The 23,384-nt window shown below is 39.5% G+C and overlaps 1 protein-coding gene across 9 annotated transcripts in view; it reads right to left on the bottom strand.

Moving 5' to 3' along the window:
• The window catches only part of LCLAT1 (lysocardiolipin acyltransferase 1), a 120,993-nt gene extending 104,403 nt beyond the window's left edge, over nucleotides 1-16,590 (bottom strand). Inside the window, exons 1-4 of one of the 9 annotated variants that reach the window (XM_069799983.1) lie at nucleotides 16,429-16,590; nucleotides 16,141-16,252; nucleotides 12,176-12,280; nucleotides 10,798-10,911 (exon numbers count right to left, since the gene is read on the bottom strand). Coding sequence is in view for 2 of the 9 variants with exons in the window: in XM_069799981.1 (XP_069656082.1) it covers nucleotides 10,798-10,911; nucleotides 11,161-11,246 (200 nt within the window). In the remaining 7 variants the exon portion in view is untranslated. Of the gene's footprint in view, nucleotides 1-6,361; nucleotides 6,383-10,797; nucleotides 10,912-11,160; nucleotides 11,328-12,175; nucleotides 12,281-15,196; nucleotides 15,356-16,114; nucleotides 16,253-16,428 lie in introns of those variants that run through there. The other 8 variants (XM_069799984.1, XM_069799987.1, XM_069799988.1 and 5 more) reach the window with 8 other exon arrangements.
• Nucleotides 16,591-23,384: the final 6,794 nt, after the last annotated feature.

Below are 23,384 nucleotides of genomic sequence, written 5' to 3'. Positions count from 1 at the left end.
AGGTTACTTTAAAGCTAAGAAGTGACCTTTCTTGCCAACATTCACTGTTCATTATCCCAGAAGGCCCAAGTTTTGCTTGAAGAAGCCTACTAAACCTGTTGATGTGTAAATTGTCTAAATCTACACCTTGCAAGATACAGTGATGTCAGCCTCCAAAACCACTACTTAGATGACAGAGCTTCACCAACATGATTACTTTTCACTGTTCTTGCATAAACCAAAATAAACAACAGGTGGGGAACGACCCCAGAACTCACTTCATATATTTTAAACAGCCTTTAATGTTACCGTTCCCACCACTAGCAAATGAAAATAGGTGGAGCAAATATTTTTGTGCCAATAAAAATGTTTCATTTAACAACAAAGTGTGTGTCAAGAAGGCCAATTAAAATGTACAGGCACATTTTGAAGTCACTGAATTTATTTTTCACAAGTTTGGAGTGGCTCTAAACAAGCATTCCAAATTGTGAGCATTTTCATAACAAAAATGACAAGCAGATTTCCGTCAACTAAAGTGACTTCTTTATCATTTTCTTTAAAATGTCACTCTCAAAATGAAAGCAAAATCAAGAATGAGAGAAACTGTTTTTGATACTATGCATGCTCTTGAAACCTCTTCTTTTTTTGTGGCTTAACGACCACATTTTCCTGCATTTAAAGTGCTTCTCTCTCTTCTTATAGCACAAGACCATTACACAAGAGGAGAAACAACCTATAGCAAAACAGTACACAGCAAGTGCTTCTGTCCTTCCTCCCTCAGGAAGGAAAATTATTTTCCTACTGTGGCTTTGTTACAACGTACATTTAAATTGCTCTAACAGGAACTAAAACTACCACTTCAGTTCTCAATTCACACACTTCCTAAGACTTAAGAGGAAAGGAACCTTGTTTCCAAAATAACATCCCTTATTCTGCAGCTTACTTTAAGCTAAGTAGTTAGCTCATCTGAAGCTGATGAGAGCTTTAATGGAATAAGGTATGTTTTATTTTAAGGAGAATCACCTTCCCCTGCAAATCACCTATGGGTGATCTCAAACCAATAAAGATTGTATGACATTTGCACAACAGAATCACACAGAATAGCTGAGATTGGAAAGGACCTCTGGAGGTCATTTGGTCCAGCCCTCCTGCTCAAGCAGGACCACCTACAGCCAGTTCCCCAGGACTGTGTCTAGTCAGCTTATGAATATCTCTGAGGGAGACTCCATAACCTACTTGGGCAACCTGTGCCAGGGCTCACTGACCCTCCCACTAAAAAAGTGTTCCCTGATGTGTTTCAGTTTATGCCCATTGCCTCTGGTCCTGTCACTGGCACCACTGAGAAGAGGCTGGCTCCATCCTCTTTGCACCTTCCTTCCAGGTATTTATATACATTGATAAGATCCCCCTCCACGAGTCTTCTCTTCTCCAGGCAGAGTCCCAGCTCTTTCAGCCTTTCCTCATATGTCAGATGCTCAAGTCCCTTCATCATCCTTGTGGCCCTTCCATGAACTCTCTCCAGTATGTATAGTATGTGTTTGTGCTGGGTCTCGACCCTAAAAATTTCTGGAAGCATCCAGAGTGTCCTTATTAGCTGGGAAGTTAAGTCCCTGAGTGTCCCTTTAGGTGCTGCACAGGGTTTCTACAACAGGGAGAAAGAAAGCATGAATTCAGCATGAAGGGGTTTCCATCTTTAACCACTAGAGTAATTCCTCTGGTCCTGGTCCTAACTCAAACCAGAATAATTAAGGTCAACTTTTAGAAAACCTAATTGTGCCAATGCTTCTGCAAATATCTCCCTGCTAGCTGCAAAATTAAGAGACCATAAAGTCACTTAAAAATTCACCAGTCCTCAGCTTCATTTCAAACAGTTTAAACTTCATGACGCAAATAATTAAGCTTATAATGTTGTTTTGCAATACTGCAAGTCTGAGAGAAAAAACTAACAAGAGATTAAAAGACAAAACATGAAGATCAAGAAAATAAAGATGACATTTTCATACCAGTCATTGCCAACAATGAGAGGAGGGAAACAGGTCAAACTGTTTCCAATTTTAAAGCTTTTTATAATGTGTATAAAGTCTCTGTAGTTCTGTGTCATAGTATGGCCTAAAAAAATAGTTCACATTACTTTAGGAAAAGGTAAATATATTCCATAACAAAAAGGTTTACTGATCTTCCAACATTTCTCTCTCTGTCCATATTTTGGTAAGAGGACCCAATACCAAATGTCTAGGTAGACTAGAGGACATGAGCAACAACTGAAAGATCCTTTTCACTTATTTATATTAAGCCATTACTTTTTCATAGTGCTTTCCAGACCAATTTACAGTAATCTGCAGTATGCAAAAGGGATATAATAGACAAACGGAATGAGAAGTTACTTGACAAGCATTTCTTAGAGGACATCAGAATTTTTAATAACTAGCATCGTGGCAAAGAAGAAAGAGATTAATGGTGACAGAGCACAAAATAAAGTAGAGAAAGCCATTCTAGTAAACTCAGCATAAATGTCCTGGCATTGCTTCAGGCTTCAGTTGGGCAACTGCTACAGATGCATCTTATCTTCAAACCATACAGCACAAAGACACTCAGATCAATCACTTTCTGCATCTCAAAATGTTGATAAAACTGGAAACTTTGAAGGGGTTTGGAAATGGAAAAGCATCAAGACAAGTGTAATGAACAGAACAAAATAAAACTTGCAAAAATAGCTTTGCACAAGATTGCTCTTACAGGATTCTCTATGCAACACATACAATTAAGGTGTACAGATAAATAGCTTATGACTTATACTGGTGGGATTTTAGGTATTTTACGGGAAATAAGGAATTTAAACTGATCTAAAGCCTCTAACAGCCTAATCATAAGCCTTTTTTACTGGTAACGGATTCCAAGCTTCAAATCAGGTTTGACTGCATTAGTCACTAAGGAAAAATGTAATAATTTCCTGATATTTCACTGAAATTCTTAGACCAAACTACAACCAAAAAAAAAAATAATCCCTTTTAGAAGGAATATCAGGAAAGGATTCTCCTCCAGTTGTTCAGGAATGCTAGGGATTTAAAATATTTCAAAATGGCTGGCTGCAGTTCAAGACAACATGGCTAATGGGACTCATTTTTCAATTGTCCTATAACACTTAATGTAGTCAAATAATTCCTCTTTATAACTTTCCATCTCTAGCTTCTATACTGTCAGATGAAGATATCAAGCATATAGATGGAAAATTACATCAAGATATATCATAACTGACCCTTTTAAACTGGAAGTAGGTTTTTTCTATACATTAAGAACCAGCTCAACTCAGCTGCAAGATGCCCTATTAAAGAACATGTACAACTTGCAATTTTGGTAAAGTTGTTATACATTTTTTTATATCATTTAGTCTCTTTCTATTATGCAGGACAGATAACAGAAATATACTTTGTAGCAATAACATTTTTTTCCCCAAAAAAGTTCTTACTTTAAAAGTGCATAGAGGGGTATTATTTCTCACTGGCAGGGAATTCAGGACATTAATTGTAATTTGTAATCAGATACATCCGTAAAGATGATTACTGTGTCCTCGATCAACAGCTGAAGAAAATATTTAACTGACCATCAAATAAAGTAAACTAGGATAAAACTAAAACTCCAAGCTTCACACCTCATTCAAAATGCATCTCTCCCAGTTATCCACCTATAAAGATGTCTACCAGTTCATCAAATAAGCTTTGTCTCATTGTAAATATCATAAAAGACTAAGATATATCTAGATCAAATAACTTCAAGCACATTTTTAGGCTTCACTTCACTGTGAAAGCCAACAAAGATTGGGCAAACCTGCCTATCATCAATTAGACAGCAAAAGTCAATCAATGCATAGTGGTTCAGTATTAATTTCTCAGAAGAAAAGCATCCTGATCAACATCCTTCATCTTGATTGCAAAGGCATCAGATGGAAATTGAAACAAAGTGGTCCTAGATGGCTAATACAATTTCCACAAGAGTTACTTACTATAAAGAAAACTTCAAAATGTGAATTGACAGATTAGAAGAGGCTATTTTCCTCTTACTTGTCCTTGGAACAATAACTATATGCCCAATCATGCATACATAAATACACAAAGAACTATTTCACTCTAGACAAAAGCACAATTTAAGTGAAAGGCATAAAGTAGGATCTGCATCATTCAGTCAAACTGCAGAATCATTTACAATTGTTAATTGCTTTGTAGAAGTACCTTGGAATACTGACAGATTTTTTTTTTTCTAGCTGCCATGATTAGTGGTCTTGATACTATATGCAGGAACTCAGTCTAGTTACTTCTCTTTGGAGTCAGCATTGATCTCAGATATCTATGATTTTGCATATGATAAAGCAGACTGCCAGTAAAGCACAGTCTCAGACTACACATAAAGTGATTCTGTGGAAGTCTAACAGAAAATAGCTAGTTTCAGCCTGAAAAGCATTTAGGTCAGATACAGCACCATAGAATTTACATGAGGGAGAATATCACCTGTAGTAAAGGGTCATCTGCAGCATAATTAGTTTGCTACATTCACAGGTAAAAGATATGGGGCATTCAGCACCACCAGCACACTGTTTGTGAATTGTTACCTTCGTATTACACTCAAAAAACATTTGGGATACTGAAGCTGCACAATCAAACATACAGAAATTATAAACCACCAGAATTAAGGCTGTTCTTTCCTGGCTGGTTTATTTGTTTGTTTCAAACAGGAACCTTGCCTCATACAATGCACATGCTTTGACAGCAGGGTTAACAGGGAGAAATTACTTTGTATTTTTTTTTCCCCTTTCTCAGAGTACAGTGCTAAAAGTAGCCTAAGCTATTAAAATCCTAGGACAACACACACACCCCTTTTTTCTTTTCTTTTTCCTCCATATTATGCTCATTATACTACTATCTGAAAGTTTTATATGCCAGTAATTTATTTTCACAACGGACCATATTTATGTTTTTGCAATTCAAGATCCACAGCACAAAGTATACAAAATGTGTCTGCCTGATTGGAATGTTTCCAGACTAATTTTTTTTCAGAATATTTGTCACTAAGCACAATTCACAGTTGCTATTAGCTTCAGTTGCAGCTGTAAAAGCTTTACATTCTTTATTTTATAGGTGTCCAACTTGAAACCTTACTGTTCAATACAAGGATCACAATTAGTTATTGTTAATAACAATGTTACATGTCTCACTTCTCAAGTAAAAAGCAAAATCCAATTCTTCAGAGAGGCATTTAACTAAAGAAACATTCAGATGATCATCATCTTCAATCCTTTATTCAGTTCAGTATATAACATCACGTATGTGCAACAAGTAAAATGGGTTCTACAGACCGCATTCCTTAAATCTTTAAGGCATTCCTAAAATACAGGCTATCCTGAACAATAAGTTTTTTAAGGGGAAAAAAGGTAATGTGTTAATGGAATTACAGACTGCCAATTCAAATGTGGAGATGTGGGTGACATGAAAAAATTTAGCCCATATATCATTTGGTACTTATGTTTCTGTTGGTATTTTAACAAAGACTAAGATCATGAGCCTAGTGTGAAGAGAATTTTGGGTAACAACAGCTGCTCGTCTCCAAAACAATCATGTAACTTGAGAAATGTAATTTTAATATTTTCAAGGAACAAAAGAAAACACTCTGATCTTCATGAATTTCCAGAAAATAATTATAATGAAAAGGTACAGTATCTGAAACAAAGGAAGACCTAACATTCCCACATACAGTATTCATGCTTTTCTAAAAATCAAAACCTCAACATTTAAGTAGGTCACATACCATCTAAGCATCCCTTTCAACCTCTTTACCTAAATAAAAAAATAGAAAAACTGGAGCATTATCTAGAAAGGTAACAGACATAACTGTTTCTGTATCTGCTAAATTTCAGGGTAGATCTGATAGCATCAACAGATTAATGGGAAAAAGAGCAAAGTGGTAATTAACCCAAAACCTTACGTTTCAAACAATTACAGTAAATCTGCATATTCAGTGTACAACTCCTTAAAGCCAGCAGGCTAGACTGGATTAAATAAAGAGTAAATCCTGTCACATTTAATGTTTCACATGCCTGGTCCAGGTACCTTTTTATGTGCACTTCACCATTTTCCTCTACAGAAGCAAAATAATGCCTCCTAACACTATAAAAGAACCAATTTTCAAATAAAAATGTTAATATGAAAATCCTAAAACATAACCTATTTTCTTTTTGATATAAATTCTGTCCATCAAGAAGAATCAATGAAAGCAAATTTATAGAATTTGAGGGTAATAAAGTATAATGACTCCAAGTCTTTTCTGTTTTTTTTCCCTGCTAGTTACATGGTAGTCAGAAAATTTCTTTATTCCACATTAAGGAACAACTTACCTAAGTCAACCTCCATCTGAAGAAATAAATTTGTGGCTTTTAATAATGGCTGCATTTAGAAAAGGCTTATATAGAACTTCCCTAACCTTCTTCCAGAGCAAAAATAGTTAAAATGTTTTAATTAATCCACTTTTCCTTGACAAATATTTCTTTTACAATGATTTTAATATAATTCAACATTGGCTGCATCTTTCTTGACAGCTGGTATTTCCTTAACAGAGAATGTCTCAAATGGTTTATGTATAACATTCTTTCTAAAATTCATTTCCTTTCAGTGTGAGAAGTTAATACACCAGGAAAAAAAAAAAAGGCAGGAATGTTTCATGCCATGTGGGATATAACAGTTCTAGAATTTTGCCTTAAATTAGCCCAATAATGTTTTTGTAGAAATATTATTAACATGGCTGAAGCTTAACATTTGGAAAAAGGAAAAATACAACTTTGCTTCTCTCCAGAACTTATTCCAACATGCACTTCACTTTTATGTTCTAGCTCCTCAGTACATGCCTGGTGGAAGTCTGACAGCACTTAGTAAGGTTCATCTTAGGAGAGAGATGTTAAGGAGAAAACAGTCACCTAGCTAAGAACAAGAGACTGATGGTTCTATATCAAATAACTCCCAAACCAGACATGAAAGTTCTTAATAACTTTACTCTAAACATTAAAACCCTTCAAGTCATTGAAACTGGCAGAAAAGCACACCACAACCTCTCTCAAGAGAAGGACAGACATTGAGGTCTCACAGAAGATGATGCAACTCCTAAGGGTAGGCCACTCCTCCATACTGACACCAAATCCCAAGTTCTTAAGAGCTGGGAGACTTGCACCAGTTGCATGGAGAAGAACTAAGGTCCCACATGCAAAAATCCTGGGAAATGGCATCTTTACAGGACATTAAGGCCAAACAAAGGCATTTGCTCTACAGTCTGTAATATCCAGTCCCCTATAAAGGTTGTAAACTCTTAGCTAAACGGCTGGAGAGCTACAGCAGTAGCGGTTGTAGTTTCATCACTTTAAGTAATGAAGAAGTACCTGCTGATAATTTCTCTTCCCTCTTGTCATGCTGTAGGCATTCATTAAAATATTACTCTTCTGCCAGATCAGATCATTTTCAGTACGGCTGAAAATTTTCATTCTAAAATATTCTGCAGCCTGTGGAACTCTGTGTACAACAATATTTTGCAACTACTATTTTCCATTTTTGGGGTATCTTCTAGCTAATGTGTAATTTTGTGATACTTCTGGTAAACATTATCATCTGGGTTAATACTGTACACAGACAATATCTTGCACTGAAATCCAAAGCTACCATTTTCCCTAAATTCTATGGTTTGCTTATTTTACATTTATGAATAAATGACATGTTTCTAAACTTCAGCAAAAGCCTGTCCTAAATATGGCTTTTTCAGCTAATTCTGTATTTCAAGACACAGTGAGAGATGATGGAGACAAGAAATATAATCTTTCCTTCTTTCTAACATGCAAACTCATTTTAGCATTCTGCTCACAACAGTGATACCTTTTGTTCTGAAAGCAAGCTTAAGTCTGCATGCCCAGCACTCATGACAACAAAGCTATGGACAATATCTGCAATGCTAGTTTGCTTAACAGATTTTTATGGATGCCTTACATAAAGTTAAAAAAGAAAAAACAGCCATATTCACCACCTCTATTTGCCACTGTCTACATGTAAAATGAACAAGAATCTGAGGGCCACAGGCAACATGGGAATAACGTAAAGCTTCCCTTAAAAAAAGGGAAGTGAGTATTTGCTACAGCTACTTCAGGGGCATAGTGCTGTGGCAGAAGGGTGATGGTCTGCGAATCTGCAAAGGCACAGAGAAAAGGCAGACGATAAGAAAATCTTACTAACATGTGACAAACAATCAAAGCTTACTAAATCCTCTAAACTTTTCATATTTTCTTTAATTAAAGATAACTGCTATTAGTATATTTTCAAAGATATTCTACTGCACAAGGGTGCTGCATGTCACATCATATTGTTCTTCAATAGACTAGCCTACTGCACTTTAACAAAAAAAACCATAATCTTAGCTATTTTCCCTTTAGACAGAAGATAATCCATATTCCTGCGTTATCAACAATCATTCTGGCAATATCCCTGTTGCGACCACTCAAGTCATATTTGCTTCTGCCTATATTTCATTTCCATTCTACCATAACTATAGAGCCTTTGCCTCAATTCTACAGATCAGTCATCTCTCAAGGTCCTTCAGTGACCTACTGTAATGAGAACACACAAAAAACCACAGCTGTTTAACCCTTGACATCTTCGCAGGCATTTGTCATTCAAAAAAATATTAAGGTGGCAGACAAGATAAACACACAGCTCTTACTTGCTGTCAAAATCTAAATGAGATGTGTTATTCAGTTAAAGCATTGTCTTAAGGTGGGATTTTTTTATCGCTTAGTGGAGCTGACACTGTTCAGCATCTAACCCTGTATCCAACAGAGGTACAAAACTAAATGCTTCTCAATATTTAGGAGAGACCAAGATTCTTTCTTTAGAGTGGGACTGAGATACAATAAGTACAATGCTTACCTTTATTACAACATAAGTTAAAAACTTTCTTCATAGAATTTTGGACATTGGGATCTAAAGATACAATCATTTATGACAAAATAATTAAGTATCCATTTTGTAATGAATAGTAGACCCATGCAAGCACTGGAAAGAGTGGTTAACTGTTCGGATTTTATTTAAAACTTGGTATTCAAGTGAAAATTTAAAACTGATGTTCCTAATAAAAGAACACACTTCCCTGAGCAAAGCCATGATTTTGGGAGACACACACCCTTTGTCACTTTCAATGGTTAGAAATAGATGAGCCTGCAAAACACTTTTTGTAAATCAGATTGACGCACAAGTATTTTTCTAAGGAAACTCTAGTGCAAAATCTATCCATCTCATGGAGACAGCACAAAATGCAGTAAGACTGATCCTCTTCTAAAACAGTCTATCCCCAAAGTTTAGAAAGATCAAACATACCCAGAACATTACATTCCATTGTTCTAGAGGGTCTGCAATTATTTAAGAGAGATTAAACCAAACACCCCCTTTCCAAACGCGAAATGCATGCCAATTCCCAGAATATTAACTGTTTCCACTATCTGATGATGAATTACACATAATTAGTTCACTGGCAGTGCATCATTTTTACTTGTCCTAGGGACAAATCTACTGACTTGGCCAAGAGACCTTGAACAAAACTGCTAAACCTGTTTTCTTTTTAAGGGAATTCACTAGTTAAGTTGACAGATTTAGTGGTGGTTTCACACTGAAGAGGGAAGACCAGAAGAAAGCTACTGTCTAGCAGGAGGCTGAAAGGAAATTATTAGCCTTACCTTACCAGGCTCTACAGATTGGCTCAATAACCTTGGCATGAGCGTATTACCTCGCACTTTCTGAAACGTTGTACTCATGAGAAAGAGGTTTTCCATGAGTGGAGAGTTAAAAAAAGACTGACTCCCAACAGTGACTTAACAGGTAAGTATTTCTTCTACTTGTTTTTCTCTTTGAGAAATCTTTTGTAGTTTTCCTTGGCTTCATTAAAGGACCTAGTGATGAATTCCCTTGAGCACATGGCCCCAAACTCTAGCTGATACACAATTTAAAAAATTTACAGAGCAGAACAGAAACAAACTCCAAGTTCTGGCCACAGCCTGAAAGCTTGAAGCCAGTTTGCAGTTTGGTTCACTTTGAAAAGTTAACTTCCACAGATCAGCGTGTGGTCACCACTGTCTCCTGGCTTTATCTTACCAGAAGAGTTAAGTTGTTTTTCAATGAGCACAAAATGTGTAACTGCTATTCAGTAAGCTGAATGCTTGAGAAATTCCCACTGTAGCACACAAATCCTCGGTAAGAGTTAGTCCTGTTTGTAAGAAATATTGTTGAGTGAAATCAAAAGGTGTTTGCTCCATTTCAGTTTCTTAAAAGTAATAGCAAAGCTGCAGCAATTGGGAAAAAGGTAAGCTTTACCAGTCATCGATAAATTTGCTATCACTTACTATTGCTATAGCATTATCAGCTTTTTCAAAACCAACATTCTTTACCTTCTAACAGATCACTAAAATCACAGTAACAAACATCGTCTTGATAGTAAATGGAACTGATCAGCTGAACAGATGCATGATTACAGAAAGATTAAGTACAAAAATCTAGTAGGATCTAGTCCTTCTAGCATCTGAATAATAAAGCATCTGGAAAATTATGTCAGATTTCTCACAGTTCCATGTCCAAACCAGGGCAGTATTTCTCTTCCCCATTGTTTTCACTAAAGAAACAGTTCTGTCAAAGCTAACCAGCACATCTCACATAAAAACACACTGCATTCCATATAACCGAAATCCACAGAACTCACCTGCCTCTTGGGACATTTGTCCTCACATTTCTCTGTGAAAGCATCTCACCCTACCTGTGATCAGTAGAAATGGTCCATCTGAAGATAAGTATGCTGACAGATTGCCTCCCTTGATCTCTGAACACTCTGCCAACTGGAAAACTTTCTGGGTGTAACAAAGACCTTTTCCTGCATTTGGGTAAAAACAGGGATATAAGATTGGTAACAGTTTTGGGGGTCTTTTTGCTTGTGGGGTTTTTTTAATACTTTTGTAGAGACTGAAACTACCAAATGTTTAGCACTAATTCAGGGAGCTGTAATAGCCACCTGATAGATTCAGTTCAGACTCATTCCCACTTCTATTTCAGAACACAATGTTGAATATCCTCTACTCAAAGCTTAACACTTGCTATACATTTATTTACAACTTCAACTTACCAGCTGAAAATGGTAACTATGCCCTGCCTAAAGAAGTACAAGACAACCAATGAAAATTTCAGTAATCTCCGGAACAACGCTTGCATGGAAGTCTGGAAGAACAGCAAGCATTTTACTTTGTTTTGATGTTGTAACTGAGCTGCTTGATGAGTGGAATTTACAGTTTCTTTCTGAACAGCTACCTTTCAAATTTCAGAAGCACAGCATGAAGTGCTTTCAGTGGTATTTATTACAAAGAGACTACTAGTATCAAGTCATATTTGAGCCAGTCTATAAAAGTTTTTTTTGCAAATAAATTGTAAAAACACTTCAAAAGCATTAATCAGCTTTAAAAGGTTCATTTCTGCATACATTTTTCTACATAAGTTAAATCACATTAGGAGAACATACTTTTTAAAATATGGCTTGAGCTAATTTTAAACATGGTTGGAAAAGTTTGGCCTACACTGATTAAAATCTATATTTAAATGAAAGGAAAATTTAACCACAGAAACTGTGCTCATTTTAGAAAAACAAGCATATCACTGCCAAAGTGCTGTCCTAAGTTTAGATTGCTGTCTGACTAAAACATTACAATTACGAGAAACTAAAATGGATTTCTAAATGTTTCAAGATGAAACAGCCATTGGGTAATTTGCAAGATATGCAATTATCTTCTGAATTCAAACACATAATGCTAATACTTGAGCTGAACAAATGCAGGCTGTAGATCACTGCTTGCGTAGACATTGGGGAAATCGATGTTAAAAATCAATACCAACACTAGATAAGAGTAACTATAATGAAACTTAAGAGCAAAATTACCAAGTGATGTGGAATTAATTACTTAGATATAAAGAATTTTCTTTGAGAAAAAAAAGTTTTGAATCTTTTATCTACTGCTTCTGACTCTCTAGGAGCTGATCAAGCTGAACAGAGGATTCTCAGCACTTTTATCACTGTTAAAACTGCATCAGTGGCCATACAAGGCATTTCACACAAGCACCCACATGTAGCAAGACAGTAACATTTTTACCTTCAAATACCAGAGAGGGTCTTCCTAATAGATTTGAAGAGTCACACAGCATATTTTCTGTTACTTCTCAATCAACAGCTATATTTGGGTGGAGTCATTATCATACTGACTATGCAAAAGTTAAAAGGAAAAAAAAAAAATAATCACACACTAACCCCAGATCTGGATGTTCATTTCATGTATAACCACAGTAACTTCCAGTGACTTTGAACAGTAAGTTAAATCTTGATCTGCGACAACCATTACCAGTTTGATGCAACTAAGGAAATCAAGTAACTCCATTCCTGTTTAAAAATCACGATTGTGTGTACTTGTCAGCACCTGCACTGCCTGCTATTGTTGGTCTTTGATGTAGCAAGAGAAATGAATGGCTTGGCTGTCTTTTATTTCTTGTTCTCCTGTAAAAGCTTTGGTGTTTGGTTATCTTTTGACTCTTCTGACTACAACCAGCTCCACTTATTCAGTGAAGGAGTACAAAACAATCTTTCATTCATCTATTAAAGCACCCAGGAACTGTGAGCATGTCTGGGGACACAGTAGTTTACAGGAACACTTCCATGATTCAAACACTAATTTTATAAAAGACTAGAGCATTTTCAAGAAAAATTAATTCTCTCTCTACAAGCAATGTGTGGTGATCCACACAACTGCTTCATATAGACTCATCAGGCAGTTAATTCATTTAGCCTTCATGGCACCTCTGAAGCCACCATCGAAAGAGAAAAGCAAACAGATATAGATTTCTTTCAACCATAAGATACGCTGGATGCCTTAAAAACAATAAAACCACCATAAGCTCAATGAGGAAGCAGAAGATTAAACAATACCTTTCAGAACTACTGGAATGAAAGGAATACCTGCTGCCTTGATACCTTAAATAATATAAATTTAAAATAATATAAATAGCAGCTACTATACCAAAGGATGCCCCCAAAAAAACCAAGAGTCATGGGAGTTTTAATATCACAGATACAAAGTCTTGGAAAGGCATGTTTAAAAGCAGGAAGATGAAAAAACAGTTTTGTTTCAAGGAGTCCCCAGGGGGCTGGAGAGGTGGGGCAACACAAAAAAAAAACAAACCCAAAACCAAACCAAAACAAAACAAGCCCCAAAACCTAAGCCTCCTGTCAGATTAAAGGCAAATTTATTTTCTCAAACTCATGAAAGGATAGTGTGTGAACCTAGTGGAGCAATTAATTTTGTATTGACAAGTAAAGACTCCCCCAGTTTTGAACCTCGAAGCGTTTAAGAAACCCTAATACAAACAAATCAAATTAAGTAAATTAAGTTTATTATAGCAAAACAAGTTCACAAGCAAACTAGTTCAGCTGAGAGAAAGAGACTAGGAAAAAGAGACATTTTGTCTTCATTTCAAGAAGCCTGCTAACATTGCTTTCTTGCATCTCACTGTGCCCTGCAGCAGTAACAATGGACTTTATAACACAGAATTGTCTTTCAGAAACAATTCACTTTTTGGCCAGGTCAACAAAACATCATGTAAAACCAAACTGTGAGCCTTTGTCCACACTCAGAGGGGACCTGTTTCAAAAAGTCAACTCTCTAAAGGTTCCATTTTCCCCTCTCTTAGGTCTAAGTGCTGACCAAACACCACACATGCAATGCAAACAAGCCAACTCTCCTGAGTCCATAGCTAATAAAAAATTAAACCAGATTACAGAACTCAATACCACATATAGAACACAAGGAATCTTGTCTGTGTGTTCTCAGCACCACAACCTTGGTTCTAGACCCTCTAGGACAATGGAATGTAATGTCCTGGGTATGTTTGATCTTTCTAAACTTTGGGGACAGACTGTTTTAGAAGAGGATCAGTCTTACTGCATTTTGTGCTGTCTCCATGAGATGGATAGATTTTGCACTAGAGTTTCCTTAGAAAAATACTTGTGCGTCAATCTGATTTACAAAAAGTGTTTTGCAGGCTCATCTATTTCTAACCATTGAAAGTGACAAAGGGTGTGTGTCTCCCAAAATGGACATAAATGAGGCTGTCCAAACAAAAAATTAAGAGATAGAAACTCTACAGGGAGAAGTCTTAGACAGAATCAAATAGGAAGCCAACAGAAGGACAAGAGGATTTGCACCTGAGACAGTCCAGGTAATTAAGAATCTAGCCTGGCATTATCAAAAATAACTGCTGAAGAAGTACAGACTGCAGGAACAGATGAAACATATGACAGCCTGCCACCTGAGCAACTGGAGAAAGGACTTGCTGGATCAAGTAACCCCAACACTGCTAAAATCCCAGGTGGATGTGAAGATGACACCTCATTACACTTCCAGTTTTCTTTTCAGATTGCTTTTGGGAGGAGGGTAGGGAACTCCATGAAAGCAAAACTCATCAAGACTGAGGAGTTGGAACATACCAGAATCAAGGTTTCCCTGTGCAACTTCAGTTTAGCTTTTACAGTAGGATACAATAGTATTCTTCCTTCAAGATTCCTGCCTCACTGAGTACACATGGTGGACCAGCCCCTGAGGTCTAAATAAGGCTTTGTAGGAGACTTCCCATTTTCAGCACAGAAGCTCTTTGGCAAGAAGTGAATGGAGAAAATACTCTGGTAAGATGGGAAAGTTCCTTCACAGACTTATACACCCTTCACTCTTTACCACGTACTCCCTACAGACGGCTGACGTTTTTTTAATCCAAACTTTTCAGAAGTTGTAAGTGTAGTCCTGATTTTCTGAATGACCAATTTGAGACTTGGTTTCTCGAGGTAGTTTCACATTATACTTAACCCACAGCTGGTTTACATTAGTGCAGAAAGAGAAACAGCTTTCATTCATATCGGAGCAAACACTCACTAGAACAGCCTCCATCTGACAGAAAGCCATCCCCATAAAACTGTTAGATAAACTGTCCCTGCAACCATCCAACCACTAAATCCACTACAAAGAGAGTAGTAGTAACCCATGGCCAGTGATGGCAAAGAAGTGAGACCACATTCTTCGGCTGCAGTTCACACACTGACCAAACTATGTATTCACACTGTTAAACTGTACCTTGATTTGCTGAGGAGCCAGATAGTACAGCTGCCACTGAAGCTTTACCTTCAGAGTATTAGATAATACTATAAAATCTGATTACAAAGTCAAACAACTCGTTTCAGATTTTTGTGTTCAATTTAAGACATACTTTGGCTTTCCTCCTGTTTTTATCCTAGTTTCCCCATTTGTAAAGTAAGAAGGGGAAAAGAAAAAAAAAAAAACAACAAACCATCTGTTAATGTCTGTGTGTTACAGTGGAGTAAGTTTGTGCTTGAAAAACATTTAAATATTGCTGTGGTAACTACTGCCAAAAAGTCCAAGGGTCCGAAAGCAGAGAGGAGGCGGTGTCTTCAAAACGAGAGACAGCTACTATGAAGTAAATGAGATATGGCAATACTTAGCAATCAATAAGCAAAATACGCTACCCATTATGCAAGCATAGTCCACTCCGTCCACGAGCATAAGTGGAGATTAAACAAAAGTCTAGTGACAGCCACGTACTGTATCACAATGAATACACATAAGCACTAACGTGAAGCTGCACACATAGTTTAATTCTAGTACTTATTTTTAGTACGTGGCTTTTTACAGCCACAGTTATGTTCTGAACAGCCTGGTTGTGAAAAGTTACATGCCTTGTTCCAATCCTCACCCTGCACTTCTTACACAAGAGAACATTCTGGTCAAAGTTTAGCTTTGCCAGAGGGCAATTCTAGCCGAGACAGCAGCGTGCATGCCAGTACCAACGGGAGAAGTCACAAAAGACACAGTAAACAGGGAAAACCACCCAACTGCAGTCTGCAGAAACTGACTTCTGTGTACACGCAAGTCGTAACAAGAGACTCTACTTTTCCCAAAAGGAAAGATACTAAGGATGAGGTTATAACAACAAGCCTCCCTTTATTCCTCGAGGTGTAATAAAAGCAGCAGTACCGAAACCAAGGTTTCGGGTGACGTACACGTTTCACACACTCCGAACGTCTCCTCGGACAAGCTCAAGCGCCTTCCTCCAGCGGCTCCTCCTCGGGCATCGCCGCGGCTCCCAGCCCTCCTACAGCGCGGCGACCATGCCTGGGGAGAAACGGGAGGCAGGTGAGAGAGCCCGGCAGGCCGCACCTCGGCGAGGAAAAACCGGCAAGGCCGGGCCGGCGGCGGAGACCCGGAGCCGCTGATCAGCCCCGCAGCGCCAGCGGCCCGGCCCGGCCCGGCCCGCCGCCCGGCAGGGGAGCACCCGTGCCCGCCCTCACCTGAGACGGGGCAGAGCCGCGGCGGGAGGAGGTTCCCCGCCCCGCTCAAGGAGCCGCCGCCCCGGGGAGCGCGGCCGCGCCGCCGCCAGCGCTCCGCATCGCCAGGACCGCCGCCGCCGCCGCCATGTTCCCGCTGCCACCGGCGACCTCTGACCCCCGCCAATCACTTCCGGTCACGGCTGTCAAGCCGTTGCCATGGCAGCGCTCCTGGCCCCGGCCGCCCTTAAAGGGGCAGCAGCCACCCCGGCCCCTTCACTCCCCCACGGACCCCCGCACCCACTCCTTACACCCTCACCCACGCTCCTTACACCCTCACACGCCTGCAGTTGGCAGGCCCGTGCCGTGGGGCAGCTGGTGGGAGAGGATGGCCTCCGGCGCTCGGGAGGAAAAAGCACTCACCTTAATTTAGTTATTAGCTAAAAAGGGACACTGATTCATCAGCCCAACGGTGCTGGATGGAGGGGAAAACCCTACTGCTGTTAGCCATGGATTTGGTTATAAAATAGCCTGTCAAGTGTGAGAGAAGCAAAAAACCATCGTGGCATGACTTCCACTGCCGTGAGGAGATGGTTTCTCTTAACTTTCTCTGAAACTGGCAATATTTTCAGCTTTTATTGCACCATGCTTTACTGCCGCTCACTGTTGACACAGTTAACCTTTTTATACTCTTTCCACATGTATGTTTTTATAAGGTAAACAAATCTGGTGAAACCCCCAATCCGAGAAGGAAAACTCCAGGAGGTTTTAAGTAAAGTTTTATGCTTGTTTAAAACCAAAGTGAGCCCGTGCCCAGCTGGCTAGAGCTGTTGGATCAGGACCAAAGCGGCCTGGGCTCTCTTTCTGACCCCACAACAATCTCACGTGCACGGGCGAACGTGCCCCTCCGCAAAACTCTTGCGAAGTACAAATACCAGGGTAAAACCTGATCCCATACCCATTTAGGGATATATTGCCCCATAAGCACTCCCCGGTGGGATCCCTCTTTTCTACTGCAGTTAGTTTTGAGGACAACATTGGCTCTTCTGAAGTGCCAACCATCATTCAGCGTGAATTCATTGCCTTAATAAGTACCTTTGCAGAGCCGAGAATCATACATCAGTTTGGTCAATACTTGAAATAAAAAAATTAGAGAATGAGCCTTCTGGGAATCTCATCCTAAAAGTCATTAAAAAGTTGGAAATTCCATTGTCATCCCTTTTTGAGGGATCTTGTTTGTACATCGAGCCTGGAGAACCAGGGGGTAAGAGGGGACTTGGGTGTTGTCTTCCACTGGTGGAAGGTTATTGAGAAAGTGGAGCCAGGCTCCTTTCAGAGGTGCACAGCAAAGAGATGAGAGGCATTGGTTCCACATTGCAGCAAGAGAAATCCCAATTAGATATTAAGAAGGAATTCTTCAAAATGGGGATGGTCAAGCACTGGAATGGGCTTCCCAAAGACCTTGCGCAATCTCAAAACTAGTCTGGACAAGATCTGAAGTGAAGGTACTTATAGCATCCCAAATCCTTCAAAATGACTTAGCTGAAGGGATGAAGACAACTCCCTGTTAGATTGCACTGTCTCTTGTGTCAGGACGCTGCTCTTTGGGTGATTCAGCTCACCTGTCTTGTGCTAACTATAAAACAGGCATTTAGTCAGACTTAGTCATCAAGGTTCCCCCCTCTGCTTGGAGGCAGCTCCAAAAAGTGACCCATTCCATCCTAAAATGGATGTTTAAGACAGCTCAGCACATGGGAAGATGAAATGGCCGACTTTTTGGTAGCACTTTTACTGCTCAGATAGTTAAAGCTAGGTGAAATGAATCCTCACTGGTGCCTCCTGAAAATAGGGACAAGAGGAAGGCAAACTGCAGAATTTTAAGTAGCTAAGCGCAAGACCTTAGGATGAAAGAAATGACATAGACAGCATGGCCCCAAAGGGAACATGTGTCTTGGGCTGCCAGCCACTCACTCGTGGCCAGGCTTCTGGGCAGTCTCAAAAGTTTGAACAGAAATGGGGCATCTGCAGTGATGGTATCTATCTGCAATAGGCCTCCTGGTACAACCCTGGAATGCTAAATAGAAAGCTGTCCCCAAATTATTACACTGCTGTCGTGTAGGGAGGTGAGAGAGGTGAAACTGCAGTCATATCTACGTGTGGCTTTTGGTATTTGTAGCGCAGGGAAGTCGCAGCTCTTTTCATTAGTTTGATAAACTGATAACGGGCAAAAATGCATATGGCTAATTGTCTCTCAGGTTGAAGCTCTCTGTATGGAAGAAATCTGTTCTAAAATGGGTTAATAAAATCTTGAAGAAAACTTTGTAGCTAAGTGAGGAGGTTTGGCACTCTAGCGTGTATCTCTGAGGCAACAAAATGCAGGCCAGTATCTTACTGCAGCCTACTCTCTTCCACTTTCAGGGTGACCCTGGACAAATCCCTTCACTCTCCCTATCAGTGTAGTAGGAATAATGACACTTTCTCGTTGCTGACAGTGCTGTCAGTAGACAGTAATCAAAGTTTGTAATTAGATTAGAAAATGTGAAACACTATACAGGTCTCCTTCTTACAATGCCAACACCTGGCTATAGAAACTTCCAGTTAAGATATTTTACTTATAATTCTGGATAAAACAATTTGCTATGACAGATAATAATGAGTAATTGTGTTCCTGTTTTCCTTAAGGACCTCAGAGCAATTTTTTGAGGTCTATCACATCACAAAGTCTATCCACTGAAGAAGAACACAACATCTTTTCAACCATTCACCATGGCACTCTATTGGAAAATACAAAGGAGAATTTAATTTTCAGTTGCAACTACACAGGCAAAGTAGATAAGCACCTTGTGCTTTACAGTCATATACTTAACGCTGAACTTGCGTGAGGTGAGTTAGTGTAACCGTTTTGTTAGAAAGCAAAAAGTCTGCTCAAGAAAAATACAGGCATTCATAATGCCCCTACAGTTTTTGTGAAAGTGGAAAGTACAATTTCTACAGCCAAAGACAACAGTGAGGGGAAGAAAAGAATGTTCAGTATTCAGCAAAAAGGAAGAATCCGGCTGACTGGAAATGTATGTGCATTTCAGAAGGCTTTGTTAAAAAAATATTAAGGTACTGGCTTTACCTCCATAAAAATAATGCCATTTGAAGCTGAAGTCAAGCTTTCGACATGTTTGAAATAAAACAATATAGATTTAATTTAGCCACAAAACAATTCCTGTGGGGAGAGCTGGAAGCAGCAAGGCCTGATTTCCAACAAACTTGCTCCCTGTATCCCTCAGCCCACCTCCATCCCGTCTGCATTAATTTCATCTCCTCCCCACACCACGGCCAACAGTCCCGCAAAGCAAGACGCAGTAGGTGCGGGTTGGCCAGTGAGTACCAGTTGCCAAGAGAAACAATAATGTTTGCTCAGTGGGGGCATGAATTTAGTTCTTGCTCCTCTGGCGTGCTGTTTGAATTAACAGATCTTGTAGGAACATGATTGTTTCTGAGACTACTGCCCTTCAATCAAATTTGGGTGAAATTCGTCAAAAAGGTTCAAAAGGTATTGCAGGGGGACTTGCAGCCAGACTGAAAGCCAGGGTTGCCAAATAAGCAATATTCATGTGGAAAAACAGGCTGAAAAAAATAAAGAGTTGACTACGGGGGGGGGGGGGGGATCAATGAAAATCTTTTTGGAAGGGGGTGACCTTCAAAATGATTCAGACTTTCTAGTTGTGCTAGCACCTGAGAAACAGCAAGTGAAAACAGGAAATGAGACAAGCTACCATCCATCCACTGACAGGACTTGGAAGTATACGGAATCAAGAATTTAAGATGTTGATAGTAACACAGGAAAAGGGAATTTTTTGGCTATAGCAGCAGTAGGCTTTACAAAATGTTTTTAGTGATGTGATTTGCAGTGGCACCCTTCCATCCATCCTGTGTTGGCATAGCTCACCGGGATGACAAGTGGCATCATGGAGCTCATAACAAGCCGCTAAGAGAGGGGAGACAGAGAGGAGGGGAAAGCATTTAAAACCAGTATCACTAACAACAGCAGTATGCCTAAAACATTTTGGGTTTTAATCACGATTGCTTAGTTCTGTGTTTTACTGATAGACTAAGTCCCCTTGGGGCCAATATCTGAGCTGAGGGAAATGGCAGACCATGTGGCACTCAAAACAAAAGATAAGCAATATGGAAAATATCTTTAAGTAGCCAGTCACGCCTCCCTAGAACTGCCAAAAACCATCAGAAAGAAAACTCATGTTCTCCTGTTCCTTGCAAAAGCCTCAGTCACTTGAATGAGGAGACTCTCCAGGAGCTCTTGTTGCTAAATGGCCTGGGCTGTGCTTGCATCAAAAGGTTTTCAAATTGTGACCCACAAACTACTTATGGGTCTGCCGAGAGCCTGCTCTTCACATGGCTATTTCCACCTCCTAAATCACATCAGAACGTGTTAAATGCTTTCCTAATGTACCTATGCCATGTAAACAATTGCAGAATTAGCCCCAGAGATGTTATAAAATGGTAAATTGAAGGAGTGGGAAGAAGAGGAAGAGGAAAGAAAGGATTGTGTGACAGAAAGGGAAAGATGAGAAGGGATCATAAATGCAAAACGTGGGAGGTCATGAGATGCTCTCCCCAAAGACCTCCTCCCCAGAGAGCAGTGCAGATACCATCATCAGGGCCTCTACTGTGTTTTCTCCTAAAATCCTTTAGGATGGCTCTGCCCTAACACTCTTCATATAGCTCATTTGCCAAAACTGCGGTGCTCCGTATCCACCTGGATTTTTTCCTCTCTCTTGGGTTTTCTAAGCAAATTTCACTTCCTGTGAGAAGAGCTAAGTTACTTGATGTCTGGATCATTCACCTTCCTGCCTTCATTTTCTTACTTTTCTGGAGGTTTCGAGAGAAGGATGAGACAAGCCCACATAAGGATTTTCACCTCTCCATCTGCTTGCAAAGGAAACCAGATATCTGAGCCCACATACTCTCTCAGGTGTGGAAATTTGCTAACTGTTCATAACATGCCTAAGCTGCACTTGTTAAATTTTTTCAGAAACAGCAGAAGTAGAAAAGGGACCTTGACTCAAAGGGTATCAGCACAGCAGTGAGTAGAGATTACCGTCACCAAATCAAAACAGGGGAGGCAGTGACAGCATGGAAAGCTTGCACTGATTTAAGCTGGTATAATATTTCTGGTGCCAGTAAGGTAGGTGTATATCTCTGGAGACAGACTAAGCTCGTTCTTATGCACAGCCCCATGAACAACAAACAATAAAGGCCACTGTTTACTACCTTACAAATATAGTAACTGGCACAGGTGATATAATGGATTTAGCTGATTTGGGAAACATTATGAGTTTAAATGTTTTTGCTATCAAATTCAAAACGCATCTGCAGGTATAACCATGAAAGGCAATTCAATAAATTACTGGGGTTTTTAAACTCCCCAAAGCTAAAGAGAAGATGGATTTAATTCAGAAATGTTTATTTGATTTAGTTGCTGTTTGGTTCACAGGAGACTCCCTGCAGGGGCAATAAAAACCAAGGCTGCCTTTTTTATAGTGCAAAGATTTTACACTGCAGTCCTCTCCAGTCTTTTTAAACGTGCCCCTCTCTTGTTTCAAATACTAAGAAATTCCATTCATCATGACTCAGAAATTTCAGCAATGGAAACGATCTATTAAGCCCTATGATCCATCTCCTGAGCAGTGCAGAATTACTCCCTATAGTGCATTCGTATTTTTAATATTTTGTCCATCAAGTTTATAAGGTCACATTACCGAAGTGTTTTAAATCACATTTCATGTTTGTGTAAACAAATACATGGTTGTTGCATTTCGGTGTAATTGCTCTTACAGATACCAGAGAAAGGAGGCAAGCAGTAGCCAGGATAAATGGCAGGTGCCAGTATCGGGGTGGGCGGGTGTTAAATGTGATCAGTGCTGTGCACAGTGGGCTTTCAACTATTCCTCTTGGAGAACGGTCATTCTAATGTCAGTCATTAGCAATTTGCTGTTGGTCACTTGGGAACAGCGTGTTTCCTACAAATTGCTTCTATTAGTCACCAGTTCTTGTCTAAATAATTGGCTATGAGAGAGAGAGAGAGCCTGTGTGAGACAGGAATTAACAGGATGGCAGAATGTATGGGTACATTGTTATAAGACACATACTTTACATTTTTTGAATGCCAAAAAATAGTGGAATGGGCTCAGATCTCTTTTACGCTGGGACCAGGCTGGAGCTGCACCACCTAAGTCCATTGGAGCTGTTTGAAGAGCCAAGGCTAATGTACATGAGATCAGTATCTGGCAGCAATACAGCAGTACATTTGCTTGTCTCTGAAATGCAGCCCCCTCCGGCATGAAACCTGGCAGCTGTTTCACATAAAATGGTAAGGATGCGGACCAATATCCTTCAGGAAAGGAGGAAGAGAAAGAGGAGGAAGAGCGTGGAGAAGTCTCACTAGTTTGCACCCTTTGGATTCCTATCGCCAGCCCGTTCAGTGAAAGCTCGTACATGGTATTGTTAGTTGAAGTACCTTCAGCCTTTTATCTCACTGAAAATAGGTGTTTTGGCATGACAGAAAATGAAAGAAACAAAAAAATTTTACTTACCTGCTAAAAAAAAAAGCTGTGGCAGACAAAGCAGGTCAGTCAGTAGCACATCAGCATTCAGCTATGTCATTCTCCTCAGAAACTTCAGTCTTCCCACCATACCATCTGAATACATTTTACTTTAGGTTACTACTTGACTGCTCTTATGGTCCTACTATACTTGATTTGTGAAAGCTGACCCTGAGAGAGTGTGGGGATAAAAGCTTACAAATATGCTCCCGATAAAATTCATATCATAGCTATAAGGAAATACCTAAGTTTGTCGTTGATGGGGTACATTAGAGATGCTAGAAAAAGGGGCTTTGAGATGATACAAGTCATTCTGGAGCCTCCAAAAACATATATTGGGACATTCCAATGCAGGCATGTTCAACA

Source organism: Haliaeetus albicilla, chromosome 13, assembly GCF_947461875.1.
Source record: "Haliaeetus albicilla chromosome 13, bHalAlb1.1, whole genome shotgun sequence".
NCBI classification, from domain to species: Eukaryota; Metazoa; Chordata; class Aves; order Accipitriformes; family Accipitridae; genus Haliaeetus; species Haliaeetus albicilla.
Note: the sequence above shows the minus strand (reverse complement) of the source record. Positions and strands in the feature narration are given on the sequence as shown.